Below are 18,257 nucleotides of genomic sequence, written 5' to 3' on the forward strand. Positions count from 1 at the left end.
CTTCAATCTTTTTTCCTTTCCTTTTCTTTTCTTTTTCTCCTTTCCTCTCCTCTCGTTCTCTCCCCCATCCCCTCCTCTCTCCCTTTCTTTCTTTCTTTTTTTTAAAGATTTATTTATTTATTCTATATAAGTACACTGTAGCTGTCTTCAGACATACCAGAAGGGGGGCATCAGATCTCATTACCGATGGTTGTGAGCCACTATGTGGTTGCTGGGATTTGAACTCAAGGCCTCTGGAAGAGCAGTCAGTGCTCTTAACCGCTGAGCCATCTCTCCCAGCCCTCTTTTTTTTTTTTTTTTTAAGAATTTATTTTATGTATATGAGTATGCTATTGTTGTCTTCGGACACACCAGAAGAGGGTGCCAGGTCCCATTACAGATGGTTGTGAGCCACCCTGTGGTTGCTGGGAATTGAGCTCAGGACCTCTGGAAGAACAGTTCAGTGCTCTTAACCGCTGAGCCATCTCTCCAGCCCCGAGAACTTTTTTTTTTTAATGCAGAATTTGGTTTCTAAACTCCTCCAGTGACTTGTACATAAAGGGAGTCTCAAGGCAGGTCAGATGAACAGTTTAGTCTGGAAAATACTGCAATTTTGTGCCCCCCGCCCCAGCATCTTAAACTGTGGGGAACTGAATGGGGAGGATCACAAAATATATGACATTAGTAAAGGCTTCTGAATGTGCAAAGAGCAAAAAGTTATTTCAAAACCCAAGCTGGTGGCGAAGCTGTGATGTTTCTGGCGCTTGCATAGTTTTTCTGTAGCATCAAGCACACGGTGGTCATGCTCTGCAGTGAATGGGTTTTCACACCACACATTACCAATGAATACGGAAACTAGGCAGGGCAGTGTTCCTACCCTGTACACACAGTTTTCTGCCCTTAGGAAACACAACCGTTCAATTGCAGAAAACAGGAAATTTTTTTTATGCCACTCATAGCAGATTAATAAATCTTTTGACTGTTTTTTTTTTTTTTTTCTGGAGCTGGGGACCGAACCTAGGCAAGTGCTCTACCATTAAGCTAAATCCCCAACCCCTTTTGACTGTTTTCTATTAGAACATTTGCCTGTAAAAGTTGCCGTTTGAGTTGTTCGTGTTCCATTACAGAAAATAGTTGACCTTTGGCCTGGGTTTAAGACAGCATTTCCAACAACGTCTGAAGTGGCCCCACCCATGTGTCTGCTGTTTGGTACAATATTGGTGAGGAGAAGCTCTGTCGGCATTGCTGATTATAGGATCAAAATATTGCCTCACTCTGAAAACACTGAAGAAGTTTCTGCGTCCCACGGTATCAAATATTGAGGTAAGATTTATGCAAAAGTAAACAAATATCCTTGTCTCATTAACATGCAAAATTGCTTTTTGTCCTTCTTTTTTTTTTTTTTTTTTAAAGATTTATTTATTTATTATATATAAGTACACTGTAGCTGTCTTCAGATACACCAGAAGAGGGCATCAGATCTCTTTACAGATGGTTGTGAGCCACCATGTGGTTGCTGGGAATTGAACTCATGACCTCTGGAAGAGCAGTCGGGCGCTCTTAACCGCTGAGCCATCTCTCCAGCCCCACTTTTTGTCCTTCTTTATGTGCTCGTGCAGGCATGTTTAGGTGTACGTAGATGAATGTGCACGTGGGTGAACACGTGTGTGCAGGTCGGAGATCAACTCTTGAGGAACTGTTTAAGCTACACTGGCTGGCCAGCAGCCCTAGGGATTTGCCTGGCTCCTTCCCTGGTGCTGGGATTACGTGTGAATCACTGGACTTGGCTTTTATTTTGTGGGTTCAGGGAATAGACCTCAGATTCTTGCAGCGACAAACATTTTATTGAAGGATCGATAACCCTTGCCCCCACACTTTTGTTTGGAGACCAGGCTGACCTCAAACTCGGAGATCTGCCTGCCTCTGCCTCAAAGGCAAGAGCTGCACCCCAGGCTCCCCCATGTCCTTTAGAGACCACTGCACATATCCCTGGTCAGTCTGGAACTTGCTATGTAGACCAAGCTGGCCTTGAACTTATGTTACCCCATTTGTTTCTGTTTCTGCTTCCCTCAGACCTGGATTACACCTGCTTGCTTTCGCCTTTAATGATGGCGAAGTTCTACGCACACCAAATAACTTTTAAAAAATTGTATCGTATTTATTTGTGTGTGGAAGAGAGAGTGCATATGTGGAAATCAGAGGACAGCTTGAGAGGGTCAGATCTGTACTTTTTTTAAAAAAAGATTTATGTATTTATGTATGTATGCATGTATGTATGTATGTATTTATTTATTATAAGTACACTTACTTAGCTGTCTCCAGACACACCAGAAGAGAGCATCAGATCTCGTTACAAATGGTTGTGAGCCACCATGTGGTTGCTGGGATTTGAACTCAGGACTTCTGGGAGAGCAGTCAGTACTCCTAACCAATGAGCCATCCATCCAGCCCCAGATCTGTACTTCTACCACGTGGTTCCTGGGGATCAAACTCCGTTTGCTAGGCTTGGCAGCAAAAGACTCCTGAGCCATCTTGCTGGCTTTAAATAATTGTTTTAAAGTATTTCTTTTTTTTTTTTCTTTTCTTTTTTTTCGGAGCTGGGGACTGAACCAAGGGTCTTGCACTTGCTAGGCAAGCGCTCTACCACTGAGCTAAATCCCCAACCCTTCTTTTTTTTTTTTTTTTCAAGCCTTCACTTTTTTATTCTTTGTGCACAAAGACTAGCACGATCAGTTTCACTGGGTAGACAGTCGAAAATAATCCATTCGGGTCGCTTAGCCCAACTTAATGAAGCCTATGTCCTTTGCGTACTGACTGCAGAAGCACTGGTGGCACACGTTCAGTCCTTATTTAGAGGGATCAGATCCTGGCGGTGAGAGCAGGCGGCAAGAGTAAGAACCCTGAGCAGAACTTCCGCAGGTGACCCCAGTAGATTGCTTCTTGGGGTTGGGGATTTAGCTCAGTGGTAGAGGGCTTGCCTAGCAAGCACAAGGCCCTGGGTTCAATCCTCAGCTGGGGGGAGGGGGGAAGGTTGTTTCTTTATGATCTCTTTAAGTGTTTGATTTGCCTGCTTCTTTTACATGTGTATGCGCCGATGTGCCTAAGGCGATGAAAACGTTTCTTGAGAGAAAGCAGTCCCGGGTGGAAAAGTTTCAAGAGGGACTGGAGAGGGGGTAGCTCAGCTGTTAAGAGCACTTGCCGCTGTTCTAGGACTAGAACCCAGGTTCTGTTTCTAGAACTCACATGGTGGCTCTGAGAGCACCAGGAACGCATGTGGTGCACATACATACAGGTAGGCAAAGCACTCAAATGTATCCAATAAAATAAACAAGTCTTTAAAGTTTTTCCTTTGAGGGGTTGGGGATTTAGCTCAGTGGTAGAGCACTTGCCTAGGAAGCGCAAGGCCCTGGGTTTGGTCCCCAGTTCCGGAAAAAAAAAAAAGTTTTTCCTTTGGTTTGTTTTTCAAGACAGGGTTTCTCCATGTAGCCCTGGCAGTCCTGGAACTCACTCTGTAGACCAGGCTGGTCTTGAACCCAAAGATCTACCTGTCTCTGGCTCCTGCGTGCTCGCATTAAAGGTTTATGCCGACTCTGCCTAGATAGTAGGATTTTTTTGTTTTAAATGACTGCCATGATTGAATGTTTGAATCCTCTGCAAATCCCTTTGCTGAATTCCTACCTCTCACACCGATGGGATTAAGGGAGGGAGCCTTTGGAGATGATTGACAGGAGACAGAGCCTTTATCCCCGCCATCAGTGCTCTCAAAGATCCGCCTTTCTTTCCTTCTACCACATGAGGATAAAGTGAGAATCTGCCATCTTCAAACCAACAATGATCTTCAATTTCTCAGTGAGAAACAAACGCTTGTTTTCACAAGCCAGTGAATTTGTGGTGTTCTGCTACAGTGAGTGTAAAGGGACCAAGGCATTGACTTATTCATCTGATCCAGATATCTTTATTTTTAGATTTATTTATTATATATAAGTACACTGTAGCTGTCTTCAGACACACCAGAAGAGGGTATCAGATCCCATTAGATGGTTGTGATCCCACCATGTGGTTGCTGGGATTTGAACTCAGGACCTCTGGAAGAGCAGTCAGTGCTCTTAACCACTGAGCCACCTCTCCAGGCATTTATCTTTTAAGACAGGCTGTCATGTAGCACAGGCTGGCCCCCAACCTGCTATGTAGCTGAGGATGACCGAATACCTGATCTTCCTGCCTATGTGCTGGGATTCCAGGCATGAGCCACCACACCTGGAAATGCTGGGCATTGAACTGGGGACCCCCTAGGGGCCAGGTGAGTCTTCTATCAGCTGACCTGCCTTGGCCTTGTTCATTCCCTTTTTTTTTTTTTTTTTTTTTGTTCTTTTTTTCGGAGCTGGGGACCGAACCCAGGCCCTTGCGCTTCCTAGGCAAGCGCTCTACCACTGAGCTAAATCCCCAACCCCGTTCATTCCCTTTTAAAAGCACCAATAGTGTGGCCTGTATTATGACGTATATGAAGGTGTGCATTGAGCTAGACCGTGCACCCTCTGGGGAAGAGATTCTTTTTCAGTCCCCGGATGTAAAAGAGTTGGGAAATATATAGGACAGTATTGCTAAATTGCCTAGAGGTTTTTGAAAACCAGCTACGAAGCAGACTTGGGGCTATGGAAAGAATACAGGTCAAAAGGAAGATTTGGCATAAATCTAATCACAATATCCTTTGGCAATAAGAATGGGTTTGTGTGTGTGTGTGTGTGTGTGTGTGTACAATTATTAACTGTATGTGGCTTTTAGGAGTTATGGACAGAAAACTTTGAGTCAGGGTCTTACTAAGTAACCTTGGCTGGTCTAGAACTCACTGGGTAGACCAGGCTGGCCTCCATCTCACAGAGATCTGCCTGCCTGTTTCCCAAGTGCTGAGATTAAAGGCAGGATACCACGCCCAAAAGAGCTTTTAAATAGTCTTATCTTCAATCTCCATCTCCCAGACTTTGCGTCCTTTTGACTCAGTTTCCCTACACTCATCAATTCCCCAGAGTTGAGAGGCATCTGTGGCGAAGAATGAGGACCATTCATCTGGGAGGAAACAAAGGTTGTTTATTCTCCATTTGAAAGGAACTTGATACCCTACCTTGCCTTGGATAGGCTGAGGCAGGCAGAAGTGGTTGGGAGCACAGGGGAAGGCTTCAGATCCAACCTGATGGAGGTTGCTGGTGTGTGTGGGGGAACAACCTGAAGCAGGGTCCATTTGATTGGTTAGGAAGATCGTTTGGCTTCCCAAGAACAAGCGAGAATAGTTTATTTGTGGGACGGCCATTCACTGACCCAGTCTTGAGAGCGTAGAGGTCCTGGTGTGATTTCACAGGTGACTGCAGAGTTTCATTGTCACACAAGAGCGTCTGGCAGTATTCCCTTCTGGCTCCCTGCTGGGATCATCCCGGCTGAGGACCGGAAGGAGGGGTGACTAGGCTGACTTTAGGATGAGATAGCAAAAGAGGCAGAGGAAGCTAGCTGGGCGCAGATGGGGCTTTCCCCTCCCTCTTCCTGGATAGGATGATCGTGATACTATCTTGGATGCCATAGGATTTAAAGTCAAACCAGTCTTCCAGGACGCGGCCCTGGAACTCCAGCTGCTGCTCCTGGCTTTGAAGGCCCTGCCTATCTTCGATCTGCTGCTTCAGGCTCAGGACGAAGTCAAGTGGGTGGATGGCGTAGGCGTGGCTTCCACCATCCGGGTTTTTCACAAAGACCTGGATCTCGGGGGAGATGGTGTCCAGCAGGCAGATCTGAGTGTCGCAGAAGATTCCGTAGTAGGCAAGCGAGCATTGGCTTCTGATGAGCTGCCGTTGGCCGCCGGGCTCCTGAAAGGACAGGCGCTGCAGGCCGGAGTAGCCCCGGCTCAGTCGGATTTTCTCTTTCAGCTTCTTTATGGGTTCATAAGGGTTCACCCAGAGGATTAAATCCGGGTGACCCCACTGCTGCACGGTCACCTGGATATCTGGTGCTCTCTGCAAGAGAGGGAGGCGACGGGGTTAGGCTCACATTTCTGTCTGGTGACCCACAAGTTCCCTTCCCAGAAAACAGCTTCCCCCTCCTCCCCTCTCCCCCTCCCCTCCTCCTCCTTTCCTCCTCCTTCTCCCCTCCTCCTCCGTAATGTTTAGGGACTGTCAATCACTTTGTAGGCTCTATGCGGGCGCCTCCCATGAATACATTCTCAGCCCGGTGAGGCTGGCTCTCCTCCCATTTGGCAGACAAAGTGATGGTACCCCACGCAGTGTTCACTGCACGGCAGAAGGAATGTAGGACATGGCCGGGTTTTGAAAGACTCTAAAGCTCAGGTTGTAAAGTTTTCATGAAAAAAATACTCCAGCCCAGCAGGGGTGAGACGTATGTGCCATTCCCGTGCCCAGAACAAGGGGATTGTGACTTTAAGAGTATCCTGGGCTACACAGAAAGCCCTTGCTTCACTGAGTCATGGGCTGGATGTGGAGACACAAACTTTTAATTCCAGTACTGGGGAGGCACAGGTAGATGGATCTCTGTGAGTTCAAGGCCAGCCTGGTCTACACAGCAAGGATGGTCAGAACTGCATAGTTTTTGTTTCACAAGCAAACAAACAAACACACAAACAAACCCCAGGGCCTCTACTGTCCTGCCTATCTCTTGACTCTATTTGGCTAGAGAGTGCTGTCCAGACTTCTTGCCTCTGAAAAGCTGTTCTCCACAGGGTGAACCAACACCATGCAGGCATAGTGTTCAGAGTGTCAGGCTGGGAGGAACCATTACCTTCACAGTCCAGCTGGGGACGGGGGCGTCCCTGTCGTCATAGCAACAGTCCTGTTTCAGACACTGGCTGGCGCGCTGAGCAACTATATCCCACCTGTAGCCTTGCGCCACGTTGTGGGTGGGGTCTGCTGGGTCCAGGATAATGGGCCTGCAACACAGAGAGACGATGTCCAGGCTCTTTCTGGTTCGGAAGCTATAGGTCAGGGAGTTGATTCCCAGCCGCCATTCTTCCCAGCGGCTGAGCATCCCCAGAGCACATGTCCCCAGAGCTGTCCATCAAGGAGGGCCTTGACCAGATATCACTGGAGCTCGAGGGCGTGGAGATGGCAAGATTTCTCATCTCCTTGAGGAGAATGTTCTGGGAACTGCTAAGAATCAGAGGGGTGGGTAGGATATGTCTATAAGATGGGTCCCAGAACAATAACAGATGTCTACTTGGCAGGGGTCGGGAGGGGGCCATCTCAAGGCCACAGCAGGCTGCATACATTTGAGGACAAATTTGCTGAGTGAGCTTCAATGACAATGACACCACCAACATCCACTAATTGCTTTTTTTTAAAAAAAAGATTTATTCATTATATATAAGTACACTGTAGCTGTCTTCAGACACATCAGAAGAGATCCCATTACAGATGGTTGTGAGCCACCGTGTGGTTGCTGGGATTTGAACTCAGGACCTCTGGGAGAGCAGTCAGTGCTCTTAACCTCTGAGCCACCTCTCTAGCCCCAACTGATTGCTTTTGAAGCCCTGGGACAGAACCTAACCTGAGCTTGCCTGCTTTAATCCTCTCTCTCAACAATTCTATAAGGGATTATTGTGGTTACCCCTGTTATATGTAGAGGTGAAGGACAGAGACATAGACCTTAGGTCCCACCCCACCCTCACCCCACCCCTGCCTCGAGGCTCGGTGCCCGGCATTGACCCAGTACCTTTCTCCTTTGAGCTGTCTCCTGACGAAGCGCTCAATGACTGGGTGTTGCAGGGTGTAGTACTTGGTCCAGTAGATGCACAGGAGTTCATGATCCTGGAGCAACTCCATGACAGTGGCGAGACCTTCATCCAGCCTGAAGTTCGAATCCTCCTGCGTACCTGCTTCCCACGCGTAGACAGTTAGCAGCTCCAGGGCATAGAGGGGGGGCAGGTTGGCCCGGGGGCACTTGTCTCTCACGTACTGCAGAGAGAGTGGGGAAGAGACAGAGAGGGATGCTGAGATCAAGTGTGAAGATGACACCAGGTCCAGGGGCAGAACATTCGAAGTGTAACCCACGAGCTGTGTGACCTTGGCAAGGTTACTTTCCCTTCCCGGGCCTCGGTCTTCCCCATTTTAGGATTAAGTGTCTAGGTTAGCCCAGAAGACGTCAAACTGTGTCTGAATCAAATTTAGAGGAACGTAATTTATTTTTTTGAATCCTCTCCCTCCTCCTCTTTTCCTCCTCCTCCTCCCTCTCCCACCCCTTCTCCCTCCCTCCCTCCCTCCCTCTTTCCAGGTAATGCCAGGATGTGGTGCAGGTGTGGAGGTCAGAGTTCAACTTTAAAGGTTAGTTCTTTCCTTCAACCTTTCCGTGGGTTCCTGGGATCAGATTAAACCGTGGTTGCTATGCTAGCCCAGCAAGCACCTTTAATTCACTGAGAAGTCTCACCAGATAGATTTTAATTTTTTTTCTACATAGGTATATGTACATAGCGTGTAACACTATGTCTGCATGGGTTGGAGCCTAGAGGGCAGGTGAGATATTTCCTCAATCGCTGTCACATTTTGAGACCGGCTGTCTTACGGAACTGGATCTCTCTCACTGGCTAGACCAAGCTGGCCAGCAAACCCCTGGAGGGATCCTCCTGTCTCTGTCATGTCCCCCCACCCCCACCCCAGGGCTGTGATGGCAGGTGTGCGACAGTGCGGATGCCAGGGATCTGGTCTCAGGTTGTCATGTTTGCATCTCAAGCACGTTACTAACTGAGACACTTGTCCAGCCCCGCTGTTTATTTTGGACCTATATTTAAAACCACTGCTACTAGCTTGTGCTAGGCAGTCTTACATCAATTCATCAGAATTCGTCAGAAGCTAAAATCTTTTTTTTTTTTTTTTTTTTTTTTTTTTTTTGGTTCTTTTTTTCGGAGCTGGGGACCGAACCCAGCGCCTTGCGCTTCCTAGGTAAGCGCTCTACCACTGAGCTAAATCCCCAGCCCCAAAATCCTTTGAGAGGATGGAAGCTCAATTAAGAAAATACCCCAGGGGGTTGGGGATTTAGCTCAGTGGTAGAGTGCTTGCCTAGCAAGCGCAAGGCCCTGGGTTCAGTCCTCAGCTCCGGGAAAAAAAGAAAAAAAAAAAAGAAAAAAAGAAAGAAAAAAAAAAAAAAGAAAGAAAGAAAGAAAGAAAATACCCCAGGCTGTGGACAAGACTGTAGGGGATTTCCTTAATTAGAGACTGAGGGGCCTCGCCCACTTGGGTGGTCCCGCCCACCGTGGGTGGAGCCACCCTGGGCTGGCGGTCCTGGATTCTATAAGAAAGCAGGCTGAGCAAGCCATGGGGAGCAAGCCGGTAAGTAGTACCTTTCCATGGCCCCTGCATCAGCTCCTGCCTCCAGGTTCCCGCCCCCGCTTGAGTTCCTGTCCTGACCTCCTTCAGTGATGGACTATGAAGTGAAAGTGTGAGCTGAATTAACCCTTCCCTCCCCAACTTGCTTTTGGCCATTGTAACCCAAAGTAAGACGCAGCTCTTTTTAATTCTTTCAAGACCAGGCCTGATTACGTAGCCCAGGCTCAAGTGTGTGTGTGTGGGTGACGGGGTGGGGGTGGACATGCAAAGCAGCCTTACAATGAATATTTCACCTGACAGCTAATTTTTATGAGTAGATTGAATATAATATAATCCATGCACAGGCAACCTCTATTTCCTCACTCCGGTATTAGCGAATTTATGAAGTGTAGCTGGAGATGAATATTCACAGGTAAAGGCGGACAGTGCCATCAAAGGGGTGGAGGGAGAAGTCTACCAGACTCCTTACTTTTTTTTTTTTTTTACTTTATTTTTAATCATGTATGCGTGTGTGCACGTGACTGTGTGTGGGTGCTCACGGAAGCCAGAGGCACTGGATCTTTGGGAGCTGGGAGTTATGGACAGTTTCAAGCTGCCTGATACCTCGGGTCCTCTGCTGGAGTAGTACGTGCCCTTAACTGCTGAGTCACCTCTAGCTTCAGTTTGTCTTTGAGGCAGGGCTCACTGTGTAGCCTAGGTTAGCCTGGAGCTCACTAGGTAGTCAGGCTGCTCCCCTTGCTTCAGTCTCACAAGTGCTGGGGTTACAGGTATGTGCCATCACAACTTACCTGCCTCTTAGTGTATCTGTTTATTTTTAAGACTGCCTTCCCACCGTGCGTGCGTGCCTGTGGTAGGGCTATTTCTGATGCTTCCTTTTTTCAGTTTATTTAGTTTTTTTTTTTTTTTTCCAGAGCTGGGGGTTGAACCCAGGGCCTTGCGCCTGCTAGGCAAGCGCTCTACCACTGAGCTATCCCCAACCCTTTTTTCAGTTTAGATAATTCTACCCACCCATTGCATTGAAATATACTGGGTCCTCTTCAGATACCACATGTGACACTTGAAAAGTAGGCGCCAAGGACCTGTTCCTTCAAGACTGGGACTCAGAAGCTGTCCCCACCGAGAGGCTGAGTAGTATGAATGGGTTTTAAGGAATCCTTCTTCTCCTTAATCTTGAATTTGTTGGGTTTAATGTTCACAAACCACACGAGTGCATGTCAGCCCAGGGAAACAGTAACTGCAGGTTGCAGATGTCCTGACATCTGCCCATCCTCCCGGCAACCCTGTCTCCTCAGGCTCACCCTGGCGGCTCCCTCACCTGCTGGTACCAGTGTTTGACCAACCGTAGGAGGCTCTTCAGCTTAGTCGGCCTATGCTTCACGAAGCTCCTCTGTAGCTCGCTGAAGGAAGGAGAGAAATTTCCGGGGTAGCCGTTAGCCTTGATCAGATTCACATAGACCTCGGCGGAGTTGGGACAGGAAGGTCCTGAGGAGAGTAGAAGCAAAGACTTGAGTAAAGACTGTGGAATCCAGTATGGACGAAGTGTTTGGGGAGGGCCTGGTCACTCATTAGATAGATTATGATGGTGTTTTTCTGGTGATTCATATTCTCTCTCTCTCTCTCTCGCTCACTCGCTCTCGCTCTCGCTCTCGCTCTCACTCTCACTCTCTTTCTCTTTTTCTTTCTTTTCTTCCTTCCATCCTCTCTTTTTTGTTAAAGAATTATTTATTTTATTTATATGAGTACACTGTCACTGTCTTCAGACACACCAGAAGGGCATCAGATCCCATTGCAGATGGTTGTGAGCCACCATGTGGTTGCTGGGATTTGAACTCAGGACCTCTGGAAGAACACTCAGTGCTCTTAACCACTGAGCCATCTCTTCAGTCCCTCCTTCCTTCCTTCCTTTCTTTCTTCCTTCCTTCCTTCCTTTTCTTTGTGTGTGTGACAAATATGGAACGATATTTGCCAGTGTTCATAGGGGAGAACTGGCTCTATGTCATGCCATGAAGAACTTTCTTCTTGAGGCTGGATACCATTGCTAGTAACCATGGTATAACACTGCACAGCCGGTAATCAGTGTGTGTGTGTGTGAGATACAAAAATCATTATGGTATCTTTGAGCTCCGCTTCTGGGAAAGGTCACACAGACCCAGTAAATGCTACCTTGCTTCTGACTTGACTCCTCCCCCCGGTTGGGCCTTGGGTCTTTAAAAATAATCTTCCCACAGAAAGTCCTTTCCTCACCGTTGTTTGTTAGTTACTGGGGAAACCCCACTCTTTCCTCTGATTACTCGCCACTATTTGTCCTGTGTCCCTAGTGGCCTCTGTGATAAGTTTCTGTTTCCCAGGTCCACAGGGCAAATCACCCCAGCCCAGGTCACGGGTAGGAAGGAGGAAAGCATGTGGCCCCGAGAGGAAAGAGGTCACAGTCTGGGGGTTGGAGGAAGGTCAGGCCAGGCATGTGCTTCTGTTCCCCTTACCCAGGGCTCTGAAGGCGGGCACGATGGTGACAGTGATGGGCTCCCAGGTCTCCCTGGTCTGGATAGTGAAGATGAGACTACTGGGCACTTCTTCAATCACACTCAGGTTACTGAGCCCGAGATCCAGCAGGTCCCGGCAGTAAGACATCCTTTTCTGTATCAGTCTCAGAACAGCCTGGTGGTGTTTGGCCTCTTCCTGGAAGCTGTGGAAACAGCTCAGGAACACCACCAGCTCCACGTCTGTGGTACTCCTGAGTACTGTGCCATTCCCAAAGCAGCCTACCTGTGAAAGACAGGACTCTGTCACCCCAAGGCCCTCTGCCATATGCCTAGCAACCTGGGGCTCTTCACGCAATACACTCCTTTAGTATAGAGCCCCCCATACATACACACAAGGCTAGCTGAGAAGGGTTGCCTCTCTCTCACAGCTGCAGACACACGGAGGATGAATTATGCAGGCAGCGTCTCTGGCAGCTGGACTCCGGCACCCAGGCCTCTTTACCCTTTCTTTGCTGACACACAGCCTCTGGCTGACCTGGAACTATGCTATTTAGCTCAAGCTGTCCTTGAACTCACGATCCTCCTGAATTGGCCTCCCAAGCATGGGCTACAGGAGTGGCCCACTGAGCAGCCCTTGCTTTAACCCCTGCACCGAACACCTTTGGAGAGTTGGTTTTGTCCAACCCAGAGAAATGTCCCCTCCAAGGGAATAATGACTGAATGCCCCCCAGTATAAACATTCCAAAATGGCTGGCCTGCTGCCACAAGTGGAAAAATCCCACACCTGACCCCATGGGACTAAACACAGAGTATAACATTGCCTTTGGGTATGCGAGAGCACACGGATTTCAAGAATAGATCTGGGTCCTATCCTAAGATATCTCGCTATGCTTCTGTAAATAGGCTGAAGACCTGGGGAGAGGGTGTTTCTAAACCTGAAATGCTCATGGCCTAAGTATCTGGTAAAGGACTCCCAATCTGTAGAAATACCCACTGCACAGTCTGTGAAACAGAGAGTTGACCCATCCACCCATCCATCCACCCACCCACCCATCCACCCACCCATCTACCCACCCACCCATCCACCCACCCATCCACCCACCCACCCATCCACCCACCCATCCACCCACCCACCCACCCATCCACCCATCCATCCACCCACCCATCCACCCACCCATCCACCCATCCACCCACCCACCCATCCACCCACCCATCTACCCACCCACCCACCCATCCACCCATCCATCTACCCACCCATCCACCCATCCACCCACCCATCCACCCACCCATCCACCCACCCATCCACCCACCCATCCACCCACCCATCCACCCACCCATCCACCCACCCATCCACCCACCCATCCACCCACCCACCCATCCACCCACCCACCCATCCACCCACCCATCCACCCACCCATCCACCCACCCATCCACCCACCCATCCATCCACCCATCCATCCACCCATCCACCCACCCATCCATCCACCCACCCATCCACCCACCCACCCATCCACCCACCCATCCACCCACCCACCCATCCACCCACCCATCCATCCACCCATCCACCCACCCATCTACCCACCCATCCACCCATCCATCCATCCATCCACCCACCCATCCACCCATCCATCCACCCACCCATCCACCCATCCACCCACCCATCCACCCACCCATCCACCCACCCATCCACCCACCCATCCATCCACCCATCCACCCACCCATCCACCCATCCACCCACCCATCCACCCACCCATCCACCCACCCATCCATCCACCCATCCACCCACCCATCCACCCACCCATCCATCCACCCATCCATCCATCCATCCATCCCTCCCTCCTCTCTGTTTAAATCATATGTGGACGGCTCAAGGGATTCCCTTGTGGTAGGCAGGCTCTTTGGCATTAGAGCTATCTGCCTAGCACTGACGCGACTCTTATCCCTGACCCACCTGCTACATGATCATTAGGAGCCCAAAGTCCATCAGCTGAGAAATCAAAACAGCGACGGGATTATTGGGAAGATCAGACACAGAACTGTATGCCCAGGGCTTGTATGGGAGCCCGTGCCCTGGAAGTCAACAAGGCGTGTCCCGGAAGTCAGCAGTGCGTATCTCTTCCCTTTTTATCTAGTTGATCCCCAGCTGCCTCCACATTAGTCACATAGCACATTACTCTCTCTCTCTTCCTCCCTCTTTCTCCTTCTCACCCCCCCTAAGATTTATTTATTTAATGTATATGAGCACACTGTTGCAGTCTTCAGACACACCAAAAGAGGGCATCAGATCCCATTACAGATGGTTGTGAGCCATCATGTGGTTGCTGGGATTTGAACTCAGGACCTCTGGAAGACCAGTCAGTGCTCTTAACCGCTGAACCATCTCTCTAGTCCCCCAGTTTCCATATCTCTTAATGGCAAGAGACTAGACTGTTTAATTTTTTTCCCATTTTATTTGTTCTTGTGCATGTTGCATGCACCCCATGGCACACATGTGGAGGCCAGGGGACAACCTGTGGAAGTTGGTTTCCTCATTTCATTGTGTGAGCTCCTTGAATTTTACTCAGGGTGTAGGGCTTGGCACTAGGCACCTTTACACCTGAGCCATCCTGCTGGCCCCCGTATCAAATGATTTTAAGGAGAGACTCTATGCTTCTTTGGCATACAAAGTCCCACACCTCTCTGGCTCACCTCTGGCTCACCCCACATTGGACTACTGGGGTTGGGTCATTCTCTGGGTGGCTACCTTTCTGGGTTAATGAGTCACAGCAGAAATTAAAATACTGCTAGCACAGGCTGAGCAGTCCCTGTGTCTGGCACCACCAAAGGCCATTTAATGCGCATCTCCTTTCTAATCGCCATGGTGATGGGCCCTGTGACCCGGCTCCCCAGTGTACAACTGAGAATACAGAAGTGGTGGCACATAACCCACTTGCAAGGTCTCCCAGTCAGCCCGGGAGTTAGATGGTAACTCCTCAGACATGGCCAATGACTCTTCCTCTCCACCCTATGATGGCTTCCACACACTGTGCTCTGTTCTCACGTGGCAGGTGTTGGCTGCCTTTGTACTCCTTTTTTTTTTTTTTTTTCCTGGAGCTGAGGACTGAACCCAGGGCCTTGTGCTTGCTAGGCAAGCGCTCTACCACTGAGCTAAATCCCCAACCCCTTGTACTCCATTTTTATTCTGATCCCGCCAGTATTCAGACTTGGCGTTCCTATCCTGGGAGAAAGGACTGGAGAGTGATTGCGGATGTGGGCAAAGGGCGATCCCTCTGTAGGTCAGGTTGTCTACACTGCCCTATCCCTTCCCCAGTGAGGAAAGCATAGCTTAGGACAGGGTGCATGATTTGCTTTTGTTGTAATCTTCTCGGATTCACTTGTGTGAACAGCTCAGCCCTCTGGAAAGTCAAGGGTGGAGGGATGAAGTGTGGGAGACGTGGAGTGTGGGATACATTGAGTGTAGGATACATCCAGTGTAGAATGCATTCAGTATAGTATACATCCAGTGCAGGGCACATCCAGTGTAGGATACATCTAGTGTAGGATACATCCAGTGCAGGGCACATCCAGTGTAGGATACATCTAGTGTAGGATACACCCAGTTCAGGATACAACCAGTTCAGGATACACCCAGTTCAGGATACATCCTAACATCCAGTGTAGGATACATCCAGTGTAGGATACATCCTAACATCTAGTGTAGGATACATCCAGTGTAGGATATACTCAGTGTAGGATACATCCAGTTCAGGATACATTCTAAAATCCAGTGTAGGATACATCTAGTTCAGGATATATCCAGTGTAGGATACACTCTTACTGTTCTTGCTCTGTGGGTGTGGCTATCATTTAGTGGGTTAAGGGGAGGAGAAATGGGGCTTAGCAGTTGGTATCTGTGGTCGTCAAAACTTACTCTATTTGGTGAGTCTTCCTTCTGCCTAGACACTTGCTATTCTACCCATTTCTTTCTTAGATATGTCAGGGAGGGAGCAGTCTAGAGGACAGCCTTGCCCAAGAGACTCCCACAGACCAGGAAAAAGCCCCAGGCAAGCATCACAATGAAACCCTTGTTTCTAAGAATTGACCCTGGGATAATGTTTAGGCTGCATGGTCTCAGTGCTGGGCAATGGGAGGTGATGTTTGGGATATTGTGACTACAGAGGAGCAGACCAAGAACTTGAGACATGAGACTGGACAGTCAAAGTCACACAGCTGGCAAGAGAAAGAGCCCTGACTCAAACCCTCTCTGTGTGGTGGCAAAACTACGGCTGCCACTTCTAAGTCACGTGACCTGAGGTCTTGGAGATGGGATGGGTTGCAAGAAAGGGAGAGGCTCAGGGCTGTTAAATTCATCCCAACAGGGCAAGTTAAAGCCTCAGACCGGAAGTCCAGAGTCCTAATTCTGGTCCGGATGCTGCCATCGGTTTGGGGTGTAGCATTAGGATGTGTCAAGCTCTCCGTGTGTCAGTCTCCTTAGTGAACAATTGGTTGAGGCTTCTCTCAAGCTGTGTGTGCACATCCTGTACTAGTGGGCACCATACTTTAGGCTGCCCATTGTGTTTTTTGACACAGGGTCTTCTACTGTGCCCTGGGGTTTGAAGATTCAGCTAGACCAATAGGCCAAGGACACTGACTGATAGGCTAGTGGTTCTCTTGACTCTGCCTCCCCAGGGCTGGGATTATAAGTTTGGAGATCCACACTCAGCTCTTGTCCTGCCTCCTTCCAGGGTCTGTTGAGTTCTGTGATCCTTAGCTTAGCTAGGGTGTGGGTGAGGCCACCAGAAGGATTTAAGGAAAGAAAAAAAATCTAGGTGAGAAACTTGGGTCACCGTCTGAGTAGTCAGTCATGTTCAAATCCGAACCCCAACACCAGCAGTACTGCTCTGAACAAGTCAGATGGCCACTCACCGAGGCACCCAGCACATCAGAACCTGTCACATCTATGACCGTCTTTCTTTTGTCAGTGCTAAGGCTTGAACCACAGCTTCATACACGCTAGGCTTGCACTCTAGCCTTGAGCCACATCCACAGCCTCTACATTTGTGTCATCTCAACTACTTTAAAAGGAGTAGCAGATAGCAAAGAGCTTTGCCCTGAAACAGTATAGCATGTGAGTCCCCCAAAAGAGAGCTCCCCTCCCCAGAAGGTGCAATTTGACTTGACAAACAACAATTTTCTTACCAAAATGCATTAAATATTTACTACTCATACCTAAACTCTCTGTCTCTCTCTCCCTGTCTCTCCCTCCCCTTTCCCTCCTCTCTCTCTCTCTCTCTCTCTCTCTCTCTCTCTCTCTCCCTGTCTCTCCCTCCCCTTTCCCTCCTCTCTCTCTCTCTCTCTCTGTATACTGTTCTGAGACATGTAACCTAGGCTGGCTTTGAACCCATGATCCTCTCTCTTGTTTCCACCTCCTCCATGCTGGGGTTGCAGGAGTGGTGTCCCAAGTCAAGCTCCCCAAAGTTGTATTTTACAAATTACATATCAGGATCCAACCAGAGGCCTCGCATTGCCTGTGATCATTATAGCTCTGACACTGCTAAGCCTTTGTTAGGCTCATCTGTAAAATGGGACAAGAATCATATCCATCTCAGAAGAGTACAGCTCTAACAGTAGAACATAAGGGTCACCCCCAAGGCCGTCTTTCATTATCTTCTCTACTAATTCATTCCGCTCAAGGCAGTAGGTTGTAGACAGCTAGCTGTCGTGTCTGGAAATGTCCGAATCATGAAGTAGGGAATCACGAGGCAAGGGGACCCTCTGGCACTGGGTTTTGCCCTGTCCTGGCTGGGAATGGAGAGGTCCAACCTTACCTTGAGTACCTTGAGCACTCGTACATCCTGGGCCGGGCCACGTTCTCCACGGAAGTTCTCCTGCCTCAGGAACTGCTCCACTGTCTGCACCGTCTCCAGGACCTCCTCCTTCCATTCTCTGGTTGGCTGCAGCCACTGAGCCACAAAGGAGTCCAGCTTGGAGGCTGGGAAGCTGTAAAGCTCCTGGGCTACTGCCATGTCTGCGCTGAAGGCCAGCTGCTGCAGGGCTATATAGCCAAGCACCCACCCGACTCCCAGCACACACCTCCTCCTTTTTTAAGGCGGCTCCTCTCCAGCTGACCTCTAGTACCCTATGGTGGAAATAGGGGCTGAAGAGAGGGATTTGGGAGCAAGACTCTATGGGGGTCCCCACCTTGGAGATTTATTGCCATGACAGCTGTGCTGAGGGAAGGGAAGCTGGGGATGGCAGGTCCGGACCGCCTTAACAGGGTTGGCAACTGGCCAACTTTTGTGCTGTAAGTTTCGATTCTCAGCATTTGTAGTTTCCCTTTTGTGACGTTTGTAAACTGAAATTGGCTTGAGTTTGACCTTCCGGAGACACACACCTCGTCTAGATGACTCAGGCCAAACCACCCCCAGCCTGTCATAGGGAAACTGAGGTTTGGAAAGAGAAAGGGGCCCACTCATGGTTGTGGTAAGGTATGAGGAATCTGGAATCA

General features: G+C 49.1%; 1 protein-coding gene and 1 long non-coding RNA gene across 3 annotated transcripts; one reads left to right on the forward strand and one right to left on the reverse strand.

Moving 5' to 3' along the window:
• Nucleotides 1–7: 7 nt before the first annotated feature.
• LOC134481304 (uncharacterized) lies at nt 8–12,498 on the forward strand. Its single transcript, XR_010056809.1, has 2 exons — nt 8–1,302; nt 8,242–12,498. It is a non-coding gene; the product is annotated as an uncharacterized LOC134481304 (long non-coding RNA).
• Oasl (2'-5'-oligoadenylate synthetase-like) lies at nt 5,042–18,000 on the reverse strand. Of its 2 annotated transcripts, NM_001009681.1 has the most exon segments (6): nt 5,042–5,975; nt 6,754–6,901; nt 7,684–7,925; nt 10,606–10,772; nt 11,771–12,053; nt 17,578–17,783. In NM_001009681.1, coding segments are annotated over 6 exon segments (1,539 nt in total). In that variant the 5' UTR covers nt 17,776–17,783; the 3' UTR covers nt 5,042–5,474.
• Nucleotides 18,001–18,257: the final 257 nt, after the last annotated feature.

Source organism: Rattus norvegicus, chromosome 12 (assembly GCF_036323735.1).
Source record: "Rattus norvegicus strain BN/NHsdMcwi chromosome 12, GRCr8, whole genome shotgun sequence".
NCBI lineage: Eukaryota > Metazoa > Chordata > Mammalia > Rodentia > Muridae > Rattus > Rattus norvegicus.

Coding starts and splice junctions, on each gene's coding strand:
- Oasl (XM_063271353.1), bottom strand. CDS start 17,775: ATGGCAGTAGCCCAGGAGCTTTACAGCTTCCCAGCCTCCAAGCTGGAC. Junction 12,054..17,577: donor GAGTGCTCAAGGTACTCAAG/GTAAGGTTGGAC, acceptor TGTCTTTCACAG/GTAGGCTGCTTTGGGAATGG. Junction 10,773..11,770: donor GCCCGCCTTCAGAGCCCTGG/GTAAGGGGAACA, acceptor TACTCTCCTCAG/GACCTTCCTGTCCCAACTCC.